The 24197-nt window shown below is 37.8% G+C and overlaps 1 protein-coding gene across 2 annotated transcripts in view; it reads right to left on the bottom strand.

Annotated features, from left to right (window-relative positions):
* The window catches only part of LUZP2 (leucine zipper protein 2), a 309793-nt gene that overhangs the window by 34952 nt on the left and 250644 nt on the right, over positions 1-24197 (bottom strand). For both annotated transcript variants that reach the window (XM_056355154.1, XM_056355153.1), the window contains exons 9-10: positions 8354-8428; positions 4123-4287 (exon numbers count right to left, since the gene is read on the bottom strand). In XM_056355154.1, coding sequence (XP_056211129.1) covers positions 4123-4287; positions 8354-8428 — 240 coding nt within the window. The remainder of the gene's footprint in view (positions 1-4122; positions 4288-8353; positions 8429-24197) is intronic.

Below are 24197 nucleotides of genomic sequence, written 5' to 3'. Positions count from 1 at the left end.
TTAAAAATTTTAAAAAAGTAATCATAGTTCCCCTTTCAGTCTGGACTATTCATTTCTGCAGAAGGGTAGTTCTCATTCTTATTCAGCCTGGATTTCCTTCAGAACACTGACGTGGCATTCACAGGTGGTCTTTCCACCTACGCTCTGTACAGTATGAGAGGGTGTGTTATTCTTCACCATCTAAAATTCATGTGTATTTCCACTTCTTAAAATAGTGCCCTTCACAAAATACACAAAACCACAGGGCATTTATAATGAAGGAATTAATTCTGGGAGAACATGAAACAATGTTTTTACTTTTGGCAAAACCACTGTAGAGCAAACTAGTCACTGTTATTCTGGTATGTGCATCACTGTATTCCACATCATCTGTGTATTCAACCTCACTACTGGAAATAGACTCTTCTGTTTTCCTTCTGATTTTGGTTTGCCATTAATTTTCCACAGTGTTACTAAAGCTCATTTTGTTGCATTCCGAGCACAGGTATCTTTACACTGCACAACGAAAGATATTTGAATGATAGCTATTACTGCAATATTTTTTTTTATAAGGTATAACGTTAACCTTTTACAGAAAGAGGAATTAAACCAAACGGAGTAAGAATGCATTTAATCTACTAACTCCACGTAAATGGTCAGAGTTGTTTGCTATGCTGAGATACATTAAGTGCAGAGAATGCCTCGGTAGGAAGTCAGTCCCAGTGCTCTGATTCACGGATTATACCAGCCCACATTTCCCACAGCAGGTAGCCCAGTAAATGTTACAGTTTTCATCCATTAACAATGCTCTAAGTACACAAGTCTTTAGGCGCCCATCTGGAGATTAAAAAGGAAAGCGAAGTTTCAGTCCTCCTCCTTTCTCTTCATTTTTCTCTTTCCTCATCACCTCTGTAATGGCAATAAGGCAGGAAAGTTGCTACAACACAAGCCACATCCAGCAACTCCTGGCTAGTTTGGAAGCATTTTCCTCCAGCAGAACATGGAATGGTTATTGCTGCGACATTACAGTGTTAAAAACCCCTCTATTATAAAAATAATTGTCAACAATCCAGAAAGTTAAAGACCTCATAGTTCAGGATTAATGATCAGCCTTCTGGTTATGCTTGCTTTTAAGTTGTTAGTGTCACTGAACTTGTATGCACAGAGCCCTAAATCCATTTGTAGTGGTCAATGCTGTCAGCACCACTCTCGGTGTTATGACAGGTGTGTGACAGCTAAAATGGTTTGGGTCTGAAATATTAGTGCCAATTCACATGGTAAATTCTATATTTTACATTCTTGTACATTGTAAATATGAACTCATTTAAGACAAGTCACAAAGCACACCTCAGACTGATACTACATTTGATCATTTTAAAGGAACTTTTTTTGTGTGATTAAAATGCAAGAATTTCCCATTTCTACCTACTCTTTCAAATTACTGAACAACAACTTTTTTGTACTGATTTAGGTACTCCTATGCACTGATTTGTTAAACCGTGTTTATGCTTCTTTATGTCATATTCTCTAGAAAGACCAAAATACCTTGCTAGGAAATAAGTTTTTAAAACAAACCTTCCCAAGAAATTTGACAATTTGCTTTCCTAATTATCCTTTCTACACCATGTTCTTGTGTTAAATATAATTTCTAACAAGCATTTCAGGTAATATTGTTACTAGTTATGAATACAAATACATAACCTACTTATTTGCAACATTTTTATTTTTTTTTTTAAGCAGGCAGCCCCCCAGTCCCAGGAATAATTGTTCCCAAGTGATACCTACGATGTACCCTTCAATGGATTTATAATAAGTTTCACATTTTTAGAGAGCAATTTTTAGGCTGGATGAGAATATCTTTGCAACAAAATATTTACCAAAAAATCATCATTTCTTTCCTGAAAGTGAAGCTGCTGCTTATCAGACACGACAAGATGTATAAGTGCTGCTCATCTGAAGTTCCAATTTTTACACATGAAAACATATTTAAGTAATCACACCCATTTATATTCTTCTAAAAATACTAGCCTGCTATATCAAAATGTGTACGCAAACATAAATTTAGAAAAAGAAAGCTATACATCTGTAGTTAGAGTCAGCTGGTTTGTAAGAGGAAGAAAACGCAAAGGAAAAGATACATAAGCGTGGATATCATCATAAAAAAAAGTCTTCTATTATACAGCTCAAGCGCAGAGGTTATAATTCTGGACTGGCTATGACTCTTTGACAACCTATTTCACAGTAGCAGGTTTCAGTGCTTCTATAATCACAGATAATGCACAGATTTATAATAATGAGGTGTCAATGTGTGGAAGAAGAGGATTGCAGACCATTATTTTTTCAGACATGTTCATGGCATATGCCAAGTGCAGAGAAATGCGAGCAAATGTCTATGAAAGAGGCGGTATAACTTATTCAAGCACTTTTGGGTACAGAAGACTAAATGCTGGTTCTCCAAAGGATGAAGCATGGAAATGCGGATACATTTTACAAACGGGAACATTAAACACAAACCCGTACCATCATGAAAAACAGAAGGAAGGGTATTCCGTGTTTCAGTCAAATATCAAAATCTAATTCTACTCTCTACGCTGTATTCTCACGTCGTTCCTTGCGCTGCAGCAATACCTGCACAGCCACGGAGACCTCAAATGCTGGAAGGCTCGGACCCTATAGCGATCCCAGCTTGTGAGGCCCTATCCTTCAGCACCCACGCTTCCATGGCAGGGGCACAAACACTTCCGACCTCAAGAGAACAGTAAGAACAAGACAGACATTTCTAAAGCCACATGAGTTAGGAAAAATGTAGGATCTCAGAGTGAAGCTCAGTCTGCATGACCTACACAAGAGGAGCCCGCTGTCCTGCAGAACGTAGAACCAGTGATCTTAATCTAAATGAGCACTAATACCCTCGTGTCCTGCTATTATTACAGTGCTTTTGTTTCCAGAAGTGCTAATCTTGGGGAATGATTGTTTCTTCCTATAAAACAGTGATTAAGGAACTGGCGAACATTACTTTTAGAAAAGTAACAACACGAGATCCAGTTTTATAATTATAGTCTGCTGTTTGAAATTGTATTTCAATTTTTATTACATACAGAAAGATTACTAATTTTTGGCTTCGGCCTCTGTACTAATAGTGAATATCAACAGCTGCCGTATAAAAAATTACAAGTTAAATATGAGTTAGCAATTCCCACTTATATTTCAGGAAAGAGTTTTACAATTTAAGGAGGACATTAAAGTGTCCTTCAGTCTTTCTCCTGTAAAACTTCCTTTTTAATTGAAATCACAGTTTTTCTTCTAGATCTATTGAATCAGTTGAATACATGAACAAAATACAACCCTGCTAATCTTGGGGAATGATTGTTTCTTCCTATAAAACAGTGATTAAGGAACTGGCGAACATTACTTTTAGAAAAGTAACAACACGAGATCCAGTTTTATAATTATAGTCTGCTTTTTGAAATTGTATTTCAATTTTTATTACATACAGAAAGATCACTAATTTTTGGCTTTGGAATTTGGAAAATTATGAGGACAGTTGTTAATTGCTATAGAACTTGATTGTATCAAAATCTTTCAATCTACTGAGTCAAAACACATTCATCAATTTTTTTTTTCATGCTTTTTCTTAAACTACCCTGCCCATCCTGCATGATTGGAATATTCCCTATGGCCTATTATCAATTCCATAGGCCCCTTTTGGCAAACTTCATCTGGGTGTCCCAGATTGTTTTATGTTTTTATATCAGTCTTTTTCACTAAAAAACCCATGATAAGTAAAAACTGTCTTACCGTTTAGTGCTATATTACCACAAATGCACTATCAGTGCCTGACAGGTAAAATGATCCTACGAATTAGCATCCTCACTTATTTTAGATGCAAATCCAACTTCCTTGTAGATTTGTTATGCAGACATGGTCCATTTAGCAAGCGATGGAATTCTGTTCCTCAGCACAAAAAATAGCTGCTCCCCACCTTTAGCAAAAATTTATTGACATCAGAAACAGTCTTAAAATATCCTCAAAATTCATCCTAATCTTTCAATGAATTTAAAATCCTCCTTAGTTCCAGTTTGATGCTCTTACAGGACAAACCTTCAAAGATGTTTTAAAAAAACACCCCGAGAGAAACCATACCTTGGTGCTTGTCACTTGGAATGGAACTTTTGAGCCCTTTGTAACTGGGGATGTCAGCTTCTCAGCTGGCTTTGAAGGGATTAGATTCATAGCAGGAGGCTGATTGTGCAGAACAGAAGACAGGCAAAGCTGCACGGTCTCCTTCAGAGCTTTCAACTGTGACTCCTGGGGAAAATAAGAAATCATCAGTTCTCTGAGATGTGTTATTATGAACAGAATTGCTTGCTTTCTCTCTCTGCATTAAACCAAACATCTTTGAGCAGCTGCTGCTTTTTCGTATTAACAGAAGAAATTAAGGCTGTTTTAAGCAGATTTTTTAATACAATCAGGTTACTGTGCATTACACACCAAAATGCCTAAAACGTCATGGCACTCTTCCCTTTCCTCCATGCAGTTTTAACCACACTGATTATGGCAAATGATTATTGATTATGGTCTTATCTGAAAAGAAACAAAAATACAAGCTACCAAATATCATGCACTGTCTCAGACTTTTGCATGTAATAGTTATAGAGAAGTAAATGTTCACAAGTGTTGCAAAAGATGCAGACTTTGCATGGAATTCTGTTTATAATGTTCAGAATGATTGGTATTTTTCCACAAGTTAAGAAGATTGAATCTAATCCAACAAAGATTACTTCCTTCATGAGCGTATTATGCCGCCGCAGTGTATAGTAAACAACCCATAGGTTTTTTCATCTAAGAATATGATTATCCAGATCCATTACTGTCCATCAAGCCAAACTAAAACTTCTAAGTGGTGGAGTGCTTGCAAGTCATGTTAGAAAACTGCTATTTCACTTGCAAAAATACAGATAGATGTATTAAAGAAAATAGCAGTCTGTCATTGAAATAAGCTCAGATGATAAGAACAGAGAGATAACTTTGGCACTGAGGAAATCTCATTTTAAGCCTTTGCTCCATCACAGCAAGAGACTTAAAGTCGAAATGTTAGATATTGAGGTAGCTTCCTTAAACTAATTTCAGGGTGAATTAGGCAGCATTAGGCCTTTAAAAAATAATCTTGCTCTTACTCTTAATATAAAGAATGCACCTATAAATACGGGCTACATCAGCACATTTCAACCTTCAAAGATTTTTTTGAAGATAGATAAATAAAGGAATACCATAGCACAAGTTGATGGAAAATATATGTAGAAGTAACATTACACACTATATACTACGTATGTGAAATATTACATATACAATATAAAAACACTTCACAGTTATACAGACCCTAAGCAATGGCATTCGGCATGCACCACTTTAGTTTATTAACTAAACAAGTATTTTTTAGAACCTGACAAATATTCCATGTTTAACGTCAGATAAACTTTCCCTGAACTGGAACCAGGTAATGTATCTCATAACTGGGAAAATCTGAGCATTTCTTTAAAAATAAAAAGCCTAAAAGAGTTAGTAGGATACATTTCAATGGCAGGATCAGACAACCATAAAAAAAACTATTAATGTATAGCGCAATAAGGGAAATCAAATAAATAGGTGATGTAATACAGTTTTGTTTGTTTGCAAACAGACAAAATTGAATGTTTTTCCCTTAAGATGTGTGCAGTGAGGAGGAGTGCTAGATTATCATCAAAGGGGACAGCACTTTGTAGGAATTACTTATTAAAATGTATGAACCTTGAGCCAGACTGATACGTCTCTGACCCAACGGCAGCGTAAAAGGGAAAGGATTACTTTATCCATCTGACTCTGAGATCTTTTAATTTCTAACGGACAACAGAAGATCTTAGCATACGTCTTTTCATGTACTATGTGTTCCTCCTACCTTTTCAACAAGTGACTGCACAAAGAACATTAATCATCATTTGACATAGTCAAAATAGACTCAGACAGTAAACTGGCAGAGGTAGCAGACTGTCTAATTTTGCTTGAAGATACGGACTGAGCCATTATAACGCTGTAAGACCCTAGTGCTTCCTGCACATCGCACTCATGTGAAACCACACTCCTCCTGTCCAGAAACCCCTCTGCATAATTTCTCATCCTTTCTTCTCTCACCCCTGCCAGGCAGCGCTTGTTCTGCCTTGGCTATGGCCAGCCATTTTGCCATTCCAAAGGTAAAAGCTGAATATGTTATTGTGCTTTCATCCTGTGGGTAGCAAAATTCAATGTTGACTTTGCTGGTAGGAGACGTATAAATCAGCAGCACAAGAGCACAACATAAAGGAACACTATTGGAACTAGGGTTGTCATTTGATAAAGCTCTCAATCAGCTTGCATAGATGTGATCGTGGTCAAAATAGGCTGCTTGCTGGTCAAAACACTGCCAACATATGATGCATGTCCTCCCATTTCCCAGATTTGTTAATACCCTCACCATGTGGTTGCATTCAATATAGAATAATTTGGTTGTGGCAATGCAAAATTTGACAATCTTCCAAGGTTCCATCGTGGGAACTAGAAAAGTGCTATAGTGCAAATAAACTTATGAGAGACGTTAAGTCCACTGTCAGCACAAACTGATATTTAATAGAAAAGTCTGATACCCTTTCAAAAGAAAAATATGAATTAATGCCTATTTATAAGCACAGTTTGAGATTCGATCATTCGATTACTCATTTCAAATACAGCTCATGTTCCAAAAACGCACATGGCTTCACATTGCTTCCATTCCTTTATCTGAAACTACGTGTGCAAACATTGTCAAAACAGTCAAGGCCAAGTCTTCACTGAAGACATGGATGGACCATTGGATGTCTCTAACTCTTTTCAGTTCATAGCTCATACAGAAAAGCTCTTAGCCAGCAGGAAAAGGTACCTACAGCTTGAATGGTCTTATTACTCTGTAGTTAGAACTAGTCAAACACAGGCATTCTTAGTCTCATAAAGCTGCCTCACAATTCTGACTAGTGTGAACTTTGTCTTTTTCCTTCACTTGCACTGCTTTTTCTACTCCTGCTTACCATTCCCACCGCACTTTCACAGCATGTAAGCAATGATGCCATCCATTGACTGTCTCAATGATGACTTGCCAGATGACGACACTGGGCTTCTGGTAAGCCTATAGAACCATAACTGAGCTCTAAATTCAAATTCTATAGTATATGATAGGAAAGAAACAGGGCTAGAGAAGTCAGTTGGGTGTCCTGCAGATCCCCTTTTAATTTGCAGACAGGGTTCCTTAATAGCATTCTCATTAAAAGTTCCTGTTGTCAAATGTTCTTTGCTTTCTCCTTCACAACTGTCTGCATTATAACAAATAACTGCATTTAGAAGCTATTTATGGCAAACAATGCTCTCTTGCCATTGCCACAGACAGCGTATTGGCACTAGTGAGAGACCACGTCTCTGAGTGTTATACAAGCAAAGAAGGAACATGCTTAATTTTTAAATTAATATCTGGAGCAGTTCAGTTCAGTGTACTAACAAGAAACGCATGATGTATCACCAGATGCACACACAGGTTTGAATAATGTTACTGTGAGCACTGCTTCCATGGATGACATTTTGCAATGCTGGTTGCAAATCCTCACTCAAGAGGATGACTTCAGTGATTGCAATATTGAAGATTAAAGAAAAATGCTTTTATTGCATGAGGCATACTTTGTTGTGGGTTTTTTCCAAATGTCTATCAGAACCTGAAAATACTAGAAAACCAAACCAAGAAAGTAGGCTTTGATAACGTGTTGAAGTTTTTTATCCTTTCTGATAAATTGCTTCCCTATTGCATGATATTTTCTTCCCAGATGCCTTGAAGGAAGTTGCCCTGTTGCACAGCCAACGGGAGGGAACATGCCCTGTTGTGTCCCTTTCCTGGGATTCCCCATAGCCCCCCTGACATGAGTGAGCACCTCTGACCACAGAAGTTAGCTCTGTCACAGCAGTCCCACCCTAACAAGAGACTGACCCATTTCTATACTGCATCTTCCCTAGAACTATGACTAAACCTCAGATAAAAATCGTATCGGTTACAGGGACATTCTTGTTAGTGTGCTTCTGTTTGTAAAAAATTATAGCATTTGGCTTTCTATGGGATTTTGAGATGTTTCTAATTTGATTGCCCTCCTCTTAAATAATTTTGCAGTTGTACTTAACTTGATGCATCATAATTAGTTCCAGTGATTTCAGTAACATTACTCCCAGGTACATTCAATTAAGTATGCGTCTAAATCATTGCAAGACTTTCATTTGTTTTTGTCAAATTACACTGAAACACTCACAGCTGATAGAGATAAACATGCTTACATTATGTTACACGTCTTACTTTGTCAAGGGCTGCTTTTTCCAGTTCATCTTTTGCAACTGCTAGTTTTTGCTCCAGATCTGTTAGCTGTTGTGCCTGTGGGAATAAAGAAGAAAAAGCTGATGCTACAATGCATTTTCCCCCCATAATTTTTCATACATTGCCTGTGAGAGAGGAAAGGATATAAATTTTACAAGTAATATATATGAATTAGGTCAGAATTGCTTGCAATAAGACCCAGCCTCAAGGGATTTTTTTTTTCCCCCCTGAGAAAAAGTGTATTTTTATGTGGGAATGGGGCTCAAATCTGTTCCATTTATGTGAATGGAAGTTTACTCTAATTTCAATGTTGGTAACAAAAGTAATTCCATACTATAAAGTATTTAGAATTATGCCATAATACCCTTCTGGAAAATTCAAAGCAGTCAAACAGTTTTTATTATTTTGTTTGGTTTTCTGACTTCTGTTTCTAATTTGAAACATACTTTTTTAGTTTTAGGCATTGCGATACTACCATTAACGTAACTTGACATAAACAGAGAAATCAGAAAACACCCAAATGTTTATGCCTGTAGATGACTTATGAAATGCTAATATCTGCTGGTGTACAAGGGGTTAACTCAAGATTTGGTTCTCCATCTCTTCCCTGGAGATATGAAAGGAAGCTACAAAGCTATACAGTGAGAAAGCATTTTTGAGAGATTTGTGGTTGAAGTCAGGGTCAGGCAAGCAGCCTGCACCCTGTGCGGAAGGACTGCTGGCTTTTTATATGACACAACATTCTTTTCCTGCAGAGTCCTTCAGGGGGAGATCTGGCTTTTTATGATGTGTATACAATGTATTGACTGCAGGGGTTCAAAAGGTGCTTTTAAATGCTCCGTAAATAAGGACAATGATTTTCTCTCCCCTTCCATAGGAGCTAGATACACTCAAACAGGCTGCTCGCTTGACGGAAACATATTCTCTGCAGGAACTTTCCGTTTTAGGGAAGCAGGAGCTCCCAGATTGCTGCAGTTCTCAGCCCTGTCATTAACAGCACATTAGTATGCAACCGAAAGGAATAAGGTACAGGGGTTTTTTATTGGTGTATTTGAAAAAAAAAAAAAAAACCAAAAAAAAAAACCCACTCTAGTTGTTCTTCCTCTTTATGAAGGGAACCACGGAGAAAGGCACCGGACTAACCTGTTATCTTTTCTCTCTGAGATCCCGATTAGGTAACGCACATTTGGTGCATACAGAATAACTGGATAAAGTTCTCATTTCTCAGTTAAAAAGCAACACGTTTTAACTTCGATGAAATATTTGCAAACACCTTTTCCCCCAACATCACCCCATGCTCACCAGGTTTCTGAAGTTCACCCCCAGCCAGATACGATTTCTTGCCAAACTTTTCAAGATCACATGCACGCTGCTGACTGTAGCGTAGCTTAACGTATAACTACACAACATAAATGCTGTTTAGCATAAACCTTACAAAATGTGTTTAGCTTGGTCTCTGCACTGGGGCAATGGCCTTGCTTCCAGCACACGCCATAGCTGATGTGTTTTAGCCTAGGCAAGTCCTCAGCAGATACCTCGAGTGACGTTTATTAATATTAGGCATAGGCTGTACTGGCTGATATAATGACAAAAGCCTGGCATTTTCAGTTCCCTGCTCATATAAAGAACCACTTAGTCACATTTTAAAACAGGATTAGGCATTTACCTGTGGATTTATCAGAGCAGCCGCAGTTTCGTTAGTCAAACCCATGTATGATTAGGAAATCTTGCTTTAAAGCACAAGTCAACCACTCGCTCAGATGCCAGGAAGTCTCTGGTGAATGCAATCCCAAATTTGAACTGCATCATATTTCTTAAAGCCGATACCAGTCACTAGCGCACACACACAGCACACATCAGACCACTGGTTTGGTTTTTTAGCCTGGCAACAGAGCGTCCAATACAGAAAGAATCCTTCCATTTCCCTAGATTTTGCAAAATTCACCTGGACTTATCACTGGCTTATTAGAGAAAAAAAACACCCTTACTAACACATCAGAATTTTTCTAAAGTCCAGTAACATTTGCATTTGTTGCTAAATACAGGACATAATATCACTCACAATAAAGGTGGTGCCAGTCAATTTTGAAAGACTGAACGTTAAGCTTGGCTCTATGTCATGCAGAGACAGTTCTCATTAGATGCTAGAGCTAGACCAAGTAATTTCTCACATTGTTAACATATTAATTATTGCTACTTATGAAACTCTTTTTACAATACGGTTATACAAATTCATACATTTTCAATTAACGAGACTTGAGATTAGAAAAACAGTATATAGAATTAAATAATTTGGATTGCCATTAAAAAGGACATGATACAAAATAATGGTAACATGATAAATGAGAGGCCAGGATGGCCTCTCTGATGGGTGCATTGCTAAAGGATTAGAACCCCACGGACGATGATGGATTGCTGCCTGGTGTGGGCCAGACAGCTAGGTAACTTCTCCCTTCGACACCATCTGCGTTACAGTTTACATCGGTGGAATACCAGAGCTAAAGTCATGAATTGCAGGGTGTCTGGGTTTCTCCAGCACATGGATTACATAGGCATCTGGAGATCTGGGAGCTGACAGAAAGCGGGTCAGGGTGGCTACAGGTGACTCCTGGCAGGGGAATGTCTGGTGCTAGAGAACATATTGTACTCAAAGAAACTGCAGCCATATCAAAAATCAAGTTGAAGGAAAAGTGTTGAATTTCTTCAATTGTTGCCTGTCATTATACATAAAAAAAATAATATATTGAAATAACAGTGCTGACATCAAGGAAAACCTTTTCAGTTTATGGTGAAAAAGTATTCTTCCAAAGGACAGGCTCATAGTATTAATAAAGTCTTTCTGACTGCGTCATTTGCCAAGCCCTATTCTGGGGTTTTTTTTGTAATATTGTCATATTTCAACGAACTAACTTTTTCTGTAACCTTCACATACATTTATTTTATTTCACAGGTTACTGAGCCAATAGACCAGTCATATCAACCCCACTGACATCAAGTGAGAAAAAAATTCTGGCATTAAAACTGCATTTTTAATGAACCACTTCCTTCAAAGTACTGCTTCTGTTTGTTGCATAGTTTTATGCAACCTTTCACTGTTCTTTCCTGGGACAAACATACCCATGCAAAAACATTTAATAATTGGATTATGTATCATTGATAGCGATGTGGTACTTTACAAATAAGCTCCAAGTACAGCTCCTTTTAGTGTTCTTGTTGGTATTTTACCCTGAAAAGGTAGATTTGAACTTTCTTCTGGTCTGAAACATGGCTAGTCCATAGGCTTTTCTGCAGATGATGACTCCTCCAATTTTACTCACCTCTCAGGAGTCAGGCAAACCCCAAAGCTTTTCACCCATGAGGTGAGTTACTAGGCTTTTCCTGAAGGCACAGGTCAGCCAGACCAGGCTGCGACACTATTTCTCTGTACAATTCAACAAACCAAATAGCACAAGGACTCATTGGGAAAAAAAAAAAACCCAACCAAAAAAATCTTATTTCCTTCTGAGAAGTGCCAGAAACGGGACCCCTTAGTACGATCAAATGGTGAGCATGCTGCAAGGGTCAGAGGGAGGACAGAGAGAGTGCTGCCCACCTTTACACCTCAGTCTTATTTGATCCATGATCTATTCAACGTTAATAGTGGGATATGAATTTCACCCCCCGAATAATTAAGGGTTATGGTTCAGGTCTGGTGGGTGATGCAGCTGCACAACTAGTATAAACGCTGCATGCTTGTTAGCACAGCCAAAAAATGTTTGTTAAAAGGCTTTTTAGCATTTGTTTCCCAGAAACTTCACAGAGCATGTTGATGTGGAATATGAAGCTTATGGGGAGGGCTTTTGCTGTTGGTAGTGATTTTTTTGTGTTTGGATTAGGGTTTTTTGGGGTTTTACTTTTTAAAAATTTGTCATTGCTTAAAATACTTTGGAAAAAAAATATTCCATTCCTTTTCATTATACAAAATTTCAAAGGTGTTTTCGGTGTTTTTCTTTTTTTCCCCCAGAAACTGTTTTGGCTTTACATTAGAAGGATGACTCACGTGTGTAGAGATAAATGTAGTCATGACCGGGTTTTCTTCACTTGAAGGCATGATGACTTAGAATTTAACTTGGTTATTACAAAACATTTAAGGACGTATTCTACTTCATAGCAAGGACTGCTATTCATCGAGGACAAAATTATCACACATTCTGCTTAATTAGAAAACATGATTGACTAAGTGGTGTTTAATCACATGTTAAATAGATTGGATATTCTGAAGTCCATTTTTCCCTGCATAGGTCTTAAATAAATAGTTAAGGAAAAAAGACAAAATGTTTACTGTACAACTGTTTATTTTATAATTGATTATATTTTCTAACTAGGACAAATTTTTAAATTGGAAACTGCTTAAGCAGAAACTTGAATAAATTATCTGGTAAACACAATTCTACTGTGCTTATTCTGTAAGCATTATTTGTATCTCAGGAAAACAGAGACTCGAGCTTCTAAATTGTGCTGTTTACTATAGCACAAGGTGTTAAATGTAATCGAGAATAACACTTTTTGGCAGCTATTCCATTTACTCAGATATGCAGCAAAAACCAGACATTCAGCAACAACTGAATTATATTTCAAACACTTAAAACAAGAAGAAAAGTCAGTTAAAAACATAATTTCTGCAAAGTCTTACAGCTTGTACATTTTCTTAATGCTTATTACTACCACAATAATTCTCTTTCTCATTTGTCACTGATCTGGATGTACATTAAAAAAGGAAAAAAGACCTTTGAGCTTTTTTCTTAGCTGAAATTTCACTATTCCTTCCCCAGCCCTCATGCTTTTCCTTCACATGAAACTCATTACAATGAAAGCAAATCAGCAGTTTGCTAGGATTTTAGTGTAGTCGTCAAGCTCTAACTAAAGGAAAATAGCTGTTTCTCTGCAGAAACAGGATGTGCCCAAAGAGAAAAGCCACTTCATTCACCGCTGTGCCTGGTGTGCCTTTGCACCTCCTGGAGAGAATTTTCCTCTGTTCAGATCAGGCCAGAGTACCTTAGGTTTTAGCACAAGTTGTTATTTCCAATGGATAACCCATCCACATGATTACAACAACCGGCTGCTCTTTCTTTTCTAAGTCAGTCTTCTCTAAACCCCTGTATTGTTTGTTTTAGCAGTAAGGGAACACACACTGAGGGGGAGAGCATTTTCCAGTTCACGTTACGCATACCAGAATGCTCCACACCTCTATCAGTAGTATGCTGGAAACATTTGCCTCCTCTTTTCTTGAGAGAGGATTAGTTCGCATGTTGCTCAAAGCTTCATTTTTTTCGTGTTGGGGCCTCCTTCTAAAACTTGACCATTCCAGTGAAGAGTATAATTCAGCCAGGAGGATACAAAACAAAGAAAACAAAACTAGTATTTCTGGCAATATCACTTAACTTAAAAGTGTTTGTCAAGAGATAACTTCTTTAAACTTTCTATTTTGAAAACGTTACCTCATATTCAGCTGATGAATAAAGTAAAATCTAGAACATCCAACACATGCAGTATTCATTAACACCAGCATATTTGTTATTGCCCCAAAATCAGCCAACAACAAGCAATACAGAAATTTCAAAACCCTCCCAAAATGCAGATTAAATGTATTGCATATATTTTGAGAACTTCATGTTGCCTAGATGGCTCTGAATGTGCTGACAGCAGTATCCCAGAAAACAGGATCAGGCAAAGGGGAGACTAAGTGATGCAGAACTATCCTCTCAAATCACTGTTATTTCTATCTGACTTGGAACAAAGGCCATGGTATTCAAAATTGCCTCTGCTAGGAAGCGCACCCAATTTGGGACATACATGTCAGTGTTAAATAGATTGGATATTATGAAGTCTATTTTTTCCTGCATAGGCCTTAAATAAATGGTTAAGATTGCCTGGAGCTGGGTGATCTCCCAAATCACTCCAGAACATGGTTCATCAAGGAGCTCCAGGGCCAGGAGGGTGGCTGGATTTCAGCATGTGCCAAGTGCCACCAAGGACCTGCTGCCCAGGGCACCACCTGGGCTGTTCCTCCAGCCTCTCCAGTTCCAAGAAAAGCCAATGCACATGGGCACTGCAGCTGCTGCCTGCACTTCATTTTCAGAGTTTGTCACGTTTGCGCCTGACCATTCCCTCCCTTAGTGCAGGAGGCTGACAGGATGTCTTGTCCTGCTATCCTCAGCACAAGATGTCTTCAATTCTAATCTTTCAGAAAAAGATATTTTTCTTGGCAATTTCTACAACACACCTCCCCCTGCAGAAGCTTAAATGCTGAAGAAAAATGTTTGTGCCAAAACAGTTGCTCTTCAAGTGTACTTCTGGCATCAGCATTACTCATACAACACCTTGCCCTGTTTTGACATGTAGCACTTGTGGATCTAGGTCCATACTTTCATACAAAACATCCCCACTTTTTCCTGCTACATATTTATACAAGGTAAGGCTTTGACTCATCTTTCAGCTTTTTGTATGTCTTTCCCTCAGCTTTCTCTGATCGTTGGGCAATTGGGAATTTTTCAATGCTTCACATGACAAAGTTTTTAAATTTTCCAACCCCACTGGGCATGCTCAAAACCATTATTATAATTAAACCATTGTGAAGATGCCAAAGTTGCAACTGATTTCAATTGGATATCGATAGTAAACATCTCCTCATTTCAGCAGGAGCCAGACCAGGTCTGTAAGTCGATTGAATAGCTGTATGCTGCCAGGTAAGCGTGCAGCTGCTGCTGCTAGGTTTAAGTAAACTTGTCTCATGCTGGTTATTGACTAGCCTTATCTCAGACAGCACCTCAGAGTAGCTATTTAAAACTGCATTATCATCTAATGCAAGTCTCTAATCTCAAAGCCACATCCGCAGGGCCACATGGAAACTTTTGAAATTGTATTTTTCTTTTCATTAAAAAAGTTACAAAATCTTTCATGCTCAAAACTGTGTGGCAAAAAATATACTGGCAATAAACTAAAGAACTGGAATTACTAAGTACTGAAAATATATTCACATTTTGCAAACCTGTGATTTCCAAAAGTGCACAAACATATGAAGAAAATAGAATTGTACATTTATTTCAATAAGAATATCAATGAATTATGTTAATACATAATCCAGTGGCCTTACTGGAAAACAGATATGATGACATTCCTCTACCTTCTTGTCCATCACTAATCTGTCTATATTAAAAAAATTCCCATGTCTGCAAATAGCCTGCAAGTATTTTTCAGCAGCCAATTCCGTCTAGATCTTCAGGCATCTCTTGTGTTGCTAACATAATGTGCTAACATTAACACATTACAAATAATTATAACATAGCAACAACATATAAAATGCTAGAATACGGTATTTGAAATGAAAATATGCACCAGCAAAAAGATGCCGTGGTAAACAGCGACATCTGCTTCCTAAGCAAAACACACATAACCTAGATAAGATTTTCTAGAACCCTTTTTGTCAAGGTTGTAAAAATATATTATACCACCACTCAGGGGAAAAAAACCCCAAAAGTTACCTACTACAAAAGAAATCAAATTAAAAAAAATAAAAACTTGTGCTTCAGGAAAACAAGAAGTACTCAGCATAAAGAGATAAAGACCATACAGCAGAAGATGAGGAAATGGTCCCTATTCTATATTATCTCAACAAGATAGCTATCTGGAAAGTACTCGTACCATCTTTTACCACCCAAACATCAACTACAGTTATTTATGCAACAGCTCATATATATTTTGGAAAAATCAACAAGGCAAATTTCAATTTCCTGTCTGTCCTGGGGGTCTCAGCTACTACTGAGGAAAACAACTCAATAATACCATCTTAAAGCATTTTTCTACATCCAATAAGTAGCCAGATCTAGTCACAAATAATTGATAAGCTGAAAACCAAAATCATGCACCCAGTGGGCAACATCCAACTACAGATATAAAAGTGTACAAACTTATTATCTTGACTGGGGTGGAGGGGGGGATAATGCCAAAGTGAATAATCCAGAAATGCATTATAAAAACAAGCATCCTAAGATTCTCATGTGGAATTAAAAAAAATCTACTATTTTCTAAGACTGAACTGAAACGTGTAGCAAGATCCCTATAGGGATCCTAAACCGTGAAGACTAAGTCCAACACTCATTATACTACAAAGCAGAAATACCTCAAGAAAGATCCCACAATCAAAGGAAACATCAGTTCTTACTCATGACATATTAACCCATAAAATCCTGCACAGCCAACACCCTCAGTCATCCACCTCAGGGTGCAACCTGCCAGATTCATCAGGAAAAAAAGAAAAGAAAAGAAAAGAAAAAAAACCACAAACAACGTGGCACAAAATTCATATTGAATCCTATTATTCTCAAAACAGCAAAAACTGAGTTCTGTAAAATTATTACATTCTTGAGATCCACAGATAAATAGCATGCTTTTCATATAACAACTTCAAACATCAATAAAATCTACATTATACTTCCATTCCCTCAGCCAGCAATGCAACTGCATTGAGGAATATACTTACAATTTTCTTCCTGCCAGCCTGACGACTTTCAACAGACAAAGATACTCCTTGAAGAAAACACACCTATTTTCAAGCAACTTCAAAATAATAGCTGTATATTATCCCATTGCAACATGAAAAATCAGCTCTCCCCAACAGTGTGCTCCTGGCTGTCATGCGTCACCAGATGCTGCAACTTCCGAGAAAGAGTAGTAATTAGAGATTAAGCTATTAAACATATAACTTTACTGATTTTGTATTGAAAACACTGTGAAAAAAAAATAAAAATTGCATCAATCTTCCTATCTGGCTTTGCACAAACGAATGTACACAAATGGAATCCGTGCATGAAGTGAGAACGACTCCATAAGTTCTGGTCTTGCAGACAACCTGATCTGCATGTATAACTATCAAATCACTGAATCTGCTACTCACAAATGTTTAGGAATATTAGCACAAAGATGATAGCTCCAGATCTAATAGATGAAGAAAAGCATTTTGCAATACTTGCAGCCATGATGCTGTCTCCTTCAAGAGACCTTTGATAGAAATAATTATTCAAAATAATACAACTGAGGTCATCTCAAGGTCTGGGGCAAATTCCATAATGCTTTTCATAAAATCATAGAATATTGAGTTGGTAGGGACTCAAGGATCATCTGGTCCAACGTTTCTTGGCAAAAGCACAGTCGAGACAAGATGGCCCAGCACCTGTCCAGCTGAATCTAAAGTGTCCAATGTTGGGGAGTCTGCCACTTCCCTGGGTAGATCGTTCCACTGGCTGATTGTTCTCATTGTGAAATACTGTCCTCTTGTGACCAGCTGAAATCTCCCCAGGAGGGACTTGTACCTATTACCCTTCATCTTGTCCATGTGACTCCTTGTAAAGGAGTCTTCAGCCTCTTTGTAGCCACTTTTTAAATAGCAGAACATGGTGATAAGGTCTCCCCTAAGCTTTCTTTTTTCAAGGCTGAACAAACCGAGGTCTCTCAGCCTTTCCTCAGATGGCAGGCTTCCCAAACTTTGATCATCTTTGTGGCCCTTCTCTGGACCCTCTCCAGCCTGTCCACATCTTTTTTGTACAGCAGGTGAAGCCCTTGCCATGAAACCCAGTGTCCTCTTGGCTTTCATTGCCACAGCAGCACACAACTCATATTGAGCTTGCTGAACGCCAGGACCCCCAGGTCCCTTTCCACAGAGCTGCTCCCCAGCCTGGTAGGTCCCAGCCTGTGCTGCACTCCAGCATTATGTTTTCCTGGGTGCAAGATCTTATATTTGTCTTTTCTGAACTTCATAAGCTTCTTGTTAGCTCACTCTTCCCACCTATCCACACCTTCCCACGGGGTGGCTCTCCCTTTTGAAGTGTCCACTTCCCCACTCAGTTTGGTGTCATTGGCAAACTTCATCAGGATACACTTGATCTCATCATCCACATCACTTATGAAGATATTAAATGGTCGTGGGTTTGGGTGGGTTGATATGTGATTTATTTCTACCCGCATCTCCACATTTTTTCAGCCAAATGTAAACGTCATGGTACACAGTACTTCTTTCTGACAAATTGATTTAGGCAAAAGATCATTCTTCTCTCTAATACAATTCTGTCCAATTACAGACTGATAAGAGTTTTAATTTGATTGTTTTCTGTTAGCCATGGTTGTGCATGATAACTTATTCTTTAAGCTCTAAGATCTAAGTTCCTCACAGACTCAGAAGTGTGGATGAAGAACCTGAAGACTGGAGAATATGTGATACCCATCTTCAGAAAGAGTGAAATTGAAGAGGTCATGAATTATAGATCCATTAGTACAACGTACATTTTTGGACAAGTACTGAAAAAAGAAATCAGACTACCTCTCCAGGGGACAGAGTTTTATTTGGTATATATATAATTCATGAACTCAACAGTGAACTAAACATCTACTTAAATATTCTGGAGACATAAAACCAGAACACCGTGTGTCATAGAAGATGGGATACATCTAAATTTATCTTGACAAACTGGAAAAAAATAGGATGACATTCACCAAAGACAAGTATAAGATGCTAAATACAGATAGGAATAATCAATAAAACAAATATAGAATATAGAACAGAAGGGATGAATGACTCAAGGTGATATCACCACTGAATATGTCGTGTTTTTTGTAGAAAAAGCAGAGAACACTGTGGGTATATCCTGTAAAAAACCTTTTGCTCTGCTCGGCATGACTGAAATGTCCAGCTGGACTTCAGTGTCCATTTTAGAGCATGGCAAATGGACACAGAAAAGAAAAAAAAAAAAAGTTCAAATATTACTAATATGAAGCATTACTGGTGTGCAAACATGTACTGAGGAGCAAGACCGGAAAATATTCTACATATGTTAATGTAAAAAAGAACACCAAGAGACACAGGATAATAATCTCAAAATACTGCTTTAAAGGAAGGGTTTTAAAAACAAAAAACTACTCTCCCACTCTATGGGAGGTAGCATAGGCTTCTAATAGGCTTCAATTTCAGTAAGGAAGATTAAAGACAGATAATTTTTTTTTCTATTACTAGACCTAATAGATTAGAAGAGACCAAAGCATCAGAAATACATAGTTTGAACTGCTGTGGTTTTTTTTAAAAAAAAAACAACAACAAACAAATAAAAAAAACCAACATAAAAACTAAACCCAAAAAAGAAAACAAAAAAACCCACAACAATTTGATAAGGACTGTGAAAGAATAGCACACATATAATTGAACCTTCTTTGGATTCAGAGAACACGGAATATCCACAGCTTCCTAAGAAGATCGCTTTTGTCAGAACTGATTCAGTGCTGATGGGATTGCCACACACATATAAGAACTTTTGATCTCAGTAAATGCAAAGTAACCTTTCTTATTTAGATATTTAAAAGGAAAAGTCCATAAGAATATTTTCAGACTTTTCATTTCATCATCTGTCAGAGTCTGCTTGTATGGTGGGCACTTCTCATTTCATCTTCATCCTTTGTGAAAAAAGCAAAGGCTTTTAGAAAAAAATAAACTCAAGCCAGAGAAAAACAGTCGGGTTTTTTCCTAATAAAATCATCAAATAATAATATACAAGTCACAATAAACCAGTAAGATCAAATTTATCAAACAGAAAACATCATAAAAGTAATAAAAATATAGCTAAAGAGGTCCAGTTGGCTAATTTCTACTCATTTGTCATTTCCAATAAAGTCAAAGGAAACTTTTCAGAGAACATTTCCTTATCTAAAGTCTTTGATAGTTATTCTTTCAAAACAATATGCTTAAAAGTGCTATACGTTAAATCCGTACTAATCTGCAAGTTTCCTCTTCCAGACTATTCAGTTGCTATGCAACGTGCTGAAATCAGCCTGTAGTTTACAGAACTTCTTATCCCTAATAAAGTGACTGGTCTAAGATCTCTGGGGGAAAAAAAAAAAAAAGCCTCTTAAGATTTTGCATTACATCTATGTTTATAACTGATATTTTATAATAGGGGGTTTGCGTTGTTTTTCCTAAGCAGCACTGTTAAATTTCCCAGGGGAAGTTGCAGAAGATCCAGATGCTGGGGTAGCACAATGGATGAATAACCACACTACAGACTCGAGATCCTGTCGGAAGGTGAGATGACTTGCACTATTCTCTCAGGTAAGTTGATATGACTGGCCCATAGGAAACCGTCTTGTTTGCTCTTATCGTCTCCTTTTAACACTGAGAAGTTACATTTAGCATTACAGGGTGATGCAAAAGCAACAGCAAAGATAAGAGCATTCGTTCTGTGCTAAATAAATCAATGTATAAATAAAGGTGAAGGAAGCCAATGCTGCTTTATTGGAAAGCTTTCTGCAAGGGAAGGAGTTTTAAGGTACTTAGAACATAATGAAGAATCCTTCAAAATGTGTTAAACGGACTAAATTTTCAAACGCGCAAGGTCAGCTAAATTCTGCAGTGGACAACAATTATAATACAAGCAGGTGCAAACTGTGGGTGAACGTACATTAAATGAAGTGGCTGGATATGGGTCAAGCCTGACTGCCAACTGTATACAAATACAACTATTGGAAAACCTGAAACTTTTCCATCTTCCTACATGTGCAAGCAGATGAAGCACTTCTGTGAAAGGTTATCACAACTTTACAATTATGTAACCAATTATTTCAAACCCAGACAACAACTTTAATATTTAACACAAGTTCTCTGCTAACTCGGGTCTTTGGTGGTTTTCTGGGTGTATTTTTGTTTGTGTGTTTTTATTTAATCATTTCACCTCTTTCTCCATCGGGAATGCAGAATCTCATAGTCTGTGTTACAGAAATAAATACCTTGCAGTTCCAGGAAACGGGTTTACTGTGGCATGTAATTAGCTACTGCTAATGAGGAAAACATATACAGTGGCATCTATTTTACTTTGGAGGAAAGAATAGTATAAATATTTACCACATCCAGTCAGTATGATGTGAAAGCAGTTTCACATTGTTTTGCTTTTCCTTAACTTTATTTACCATAGGAAATGCAAGGTTTAAAATGATTTTCACACATCCAAATAATGAATTGATTGGTGTAGCACTATGTGTTTCAAAGAACTTGGGAAATGGTTTGGACTATAAATGTCAGTTTAGTTAAATAAGTCTTTAAAACATAGGTTTTGCCCCTTATGTATAAAGTCAATTCAGGTGTTTCCCAGGCAGAAATACTTTCTTGAAACAAGTCCTTGAAAGAAAAAAAAAACAAACAACAACAACAACAAAAAAAAAACAACAAACAAACCCAACATTATCTTTAACCTGCCTTCTATATAAGTCTGTGTAAGCAGTTATAAGACAAGCCTAAATATGAGCTGTTGGTATGGTACTGCTTAGTTGTTCAGAGGTATTAAGCACTCAGTACCTGAAACACTATTTAGGAGCATAGAAGAGAACTGAAGGTAAATGACAATCTTGCTCTTCATCTGCAATACTGCACTTCATAGAAATGTCTGAGTTGGAGAGTACCCCCACGGAAAACAAGCTGGACCGCTGTGAGGAGCAGCAGAGGTTGTCAAGCTTTGGGAGCAAGGCTGTCCCCTTCCGTCTCTCCTTCCCTCTTCCCTCCCCTGTTCTTCCCTCCCAGTCACCCTCACCAGCTCCCTGCCTGCCCCCTTCTTTCTCTATTTGAGCACCTCTGTGCCCACTGCTTCCCCATGCCACTCATCTCCCAGCCCTGCGCTGGTCTTCCCAGACCTCCACTCGTCTGATGCTATCACCTGGTGGCTCTAAAATTGTGGAGAGGTCTAAGGACCCCCAGGACCACAGGCAGGTTGTTAGTCAGTGTAAATACCCACCCTGATAGCTACGCTTCAGGAACCGGCCACGTTCATGCATCCCACTGGAGCAAACGTGCTTTGCTCCTCAGAGGAAGGTGCGTAACTATAAACTGTCTCATGATAAGACCATGTAAGGAAGAAACACTTATTAGCAATTACCTAATTTGTTGTGAGGCAGATGCTATTTACTTGCTTATCTAAATTTATATTCTACTATGGAACAAAGATTAAGTACATCTGTAGGCTAGGTGCATTTAGCTGCTGCTCACATATTAACATATTTTTTTTTTAGGACTGTCTATCAATATATTTTGTCTCAGAATTTAAATGACAAAAGGGAAAACAGATGAAGCAGTAGATGAGATTCATACTTCTAGAACTCTGAAGCAAAACCCTTAGAAATTCATCACAAAAGTAGTATGCAAAGATATACTCAAGCCATAACAGTGAACCATTCTCACCTTGCACATTTAAAAGAACAGCAGCTTCAAAAAATACAGGATACTTGTGTAAACTGATAGTGGAAGTTATTGCTAGATTTGTTTTTCTTCATCTCTTTTTCCTGTCAGACACAGACATATGTTTGCACATCATGAACAAAATCACAAATTATTTGTAATTCTTTTTTAATTTAGTAAAAGATGACTTCTTCTAGGGCAGTTTAGCCAAATTATGGGAAAACAGTTAATGAAGGACGAATAATTTCAAAACAAGTGGTTATGAATGCCTGAAACAAATGCAGACCTCCATTTAGCAAAGCATTTAAACTTAGGAGTACTCCACTGAATCAGGGTTTTAGGACCATAATTAAATTATTGCAAATAAGAGTGGAATCATTCAGAATTAGTAAGTACCTACTTACAAATGCAGCTATAAAATTAAGAAGCACGACTGAAAATTTGTATTAATCATCCTTTATTTTTCTCATTATATAAGAAAGCAAATTTCAGCTTTTGTCAACTATAAGGATACCACGCTGCATGGTTTAAGGGACTGAACTCTGACATAGAGACAGAAGCTCAAATTCTTATCTCAGTAGATATACTGACTATTTCTATGACCTTGAGTGAGTCACATTTTCTGTGACTTTCACTGTGTATCTGTCATATGGCATTATATCATGGAGAGAGAGAAAAATATAAATATACATACACACATGCCACATAATTAATCAGCTAGATTACAAAACACTTTGAAAATCTAAGAGTAAATACATGCCATATATGATGAACTCATTTTATATTTACTACCACTTGTTATGTTACTGTTACACAATGGTATAAGTAGATATAAATTTAACAGTTCACTGGACTACTAAAGGAGAAAGCTGTCTCCCCCTCATTGAATCCCCAGAAGTGTAGTCAGTACAGTCATTCACAGTAAGTTACCAGAATTTAAGAACTAGTTTCTTGATGTTGACTATACAAAATAAAAAGCAAACAATCCCTCCATACTTACTTCACATACATATGCGCAACTAATTCCACTACAGAAAGGAAGTTTAAGACACACAAACTGAAGCATGCCCTCATGCCCTTTCGAAATCTAGCAGCCTGAAGGTCCGTCCTTCCGGTGCACTGCTAGGAGAAGCTTCCAACGTTTAGAGCTATGCAGGGAACAGAATTCCCTGAAGCCCTCATAAGACACATAGAAAATGTGAGTTTTAATGGGGTGGGAGCGCGGGCGAACTGGTACAAGTCCAGTAACATGACAGCAACTGGGAGCCAGGAGCCTGCCACACATACCACTCGTGTCTGTGCTGGCACAGGACTATCCATCCACTGCTTTAATCTTTTATCAGAAAGAATTGGAGCTTCACAGAACAGCCTCAACAGCAATGGTAACATGAAATCTGTTCAGTTTCTAGTATCCAAGGAGCTAGAAATGAAATGCCACCTGTTCTTGCCCAGACCTAGCAGACCCTCTCTGATCAGACAGACATTAAAAAAGCTTTGCACCCTGTACCGCATGGCTCCTGCTCTGCTCGCTGTGACTGCCTTTAGACCTGAAACACACACCAAACAGCACACTGGATCTACCCTTTC

Source organism: Falco biarmicus, chromosome 10 (genome assembly GCF_023638135.1).
Source record: "Falco biarmicus isolate bFalBia1 chromosome 10, bFalBia1.pri, whole genome shotgun sequence".
In the NCBI taxonomy this organism is placed as follows: Eukaryota; Metazoa; Chordata; class Aves; order Falconiformes; family Falconidae; genus Falco; species Falco biarmicus.
This window is presented reverse-complemented; position numbering and strand designations above follow the sequence as displayed.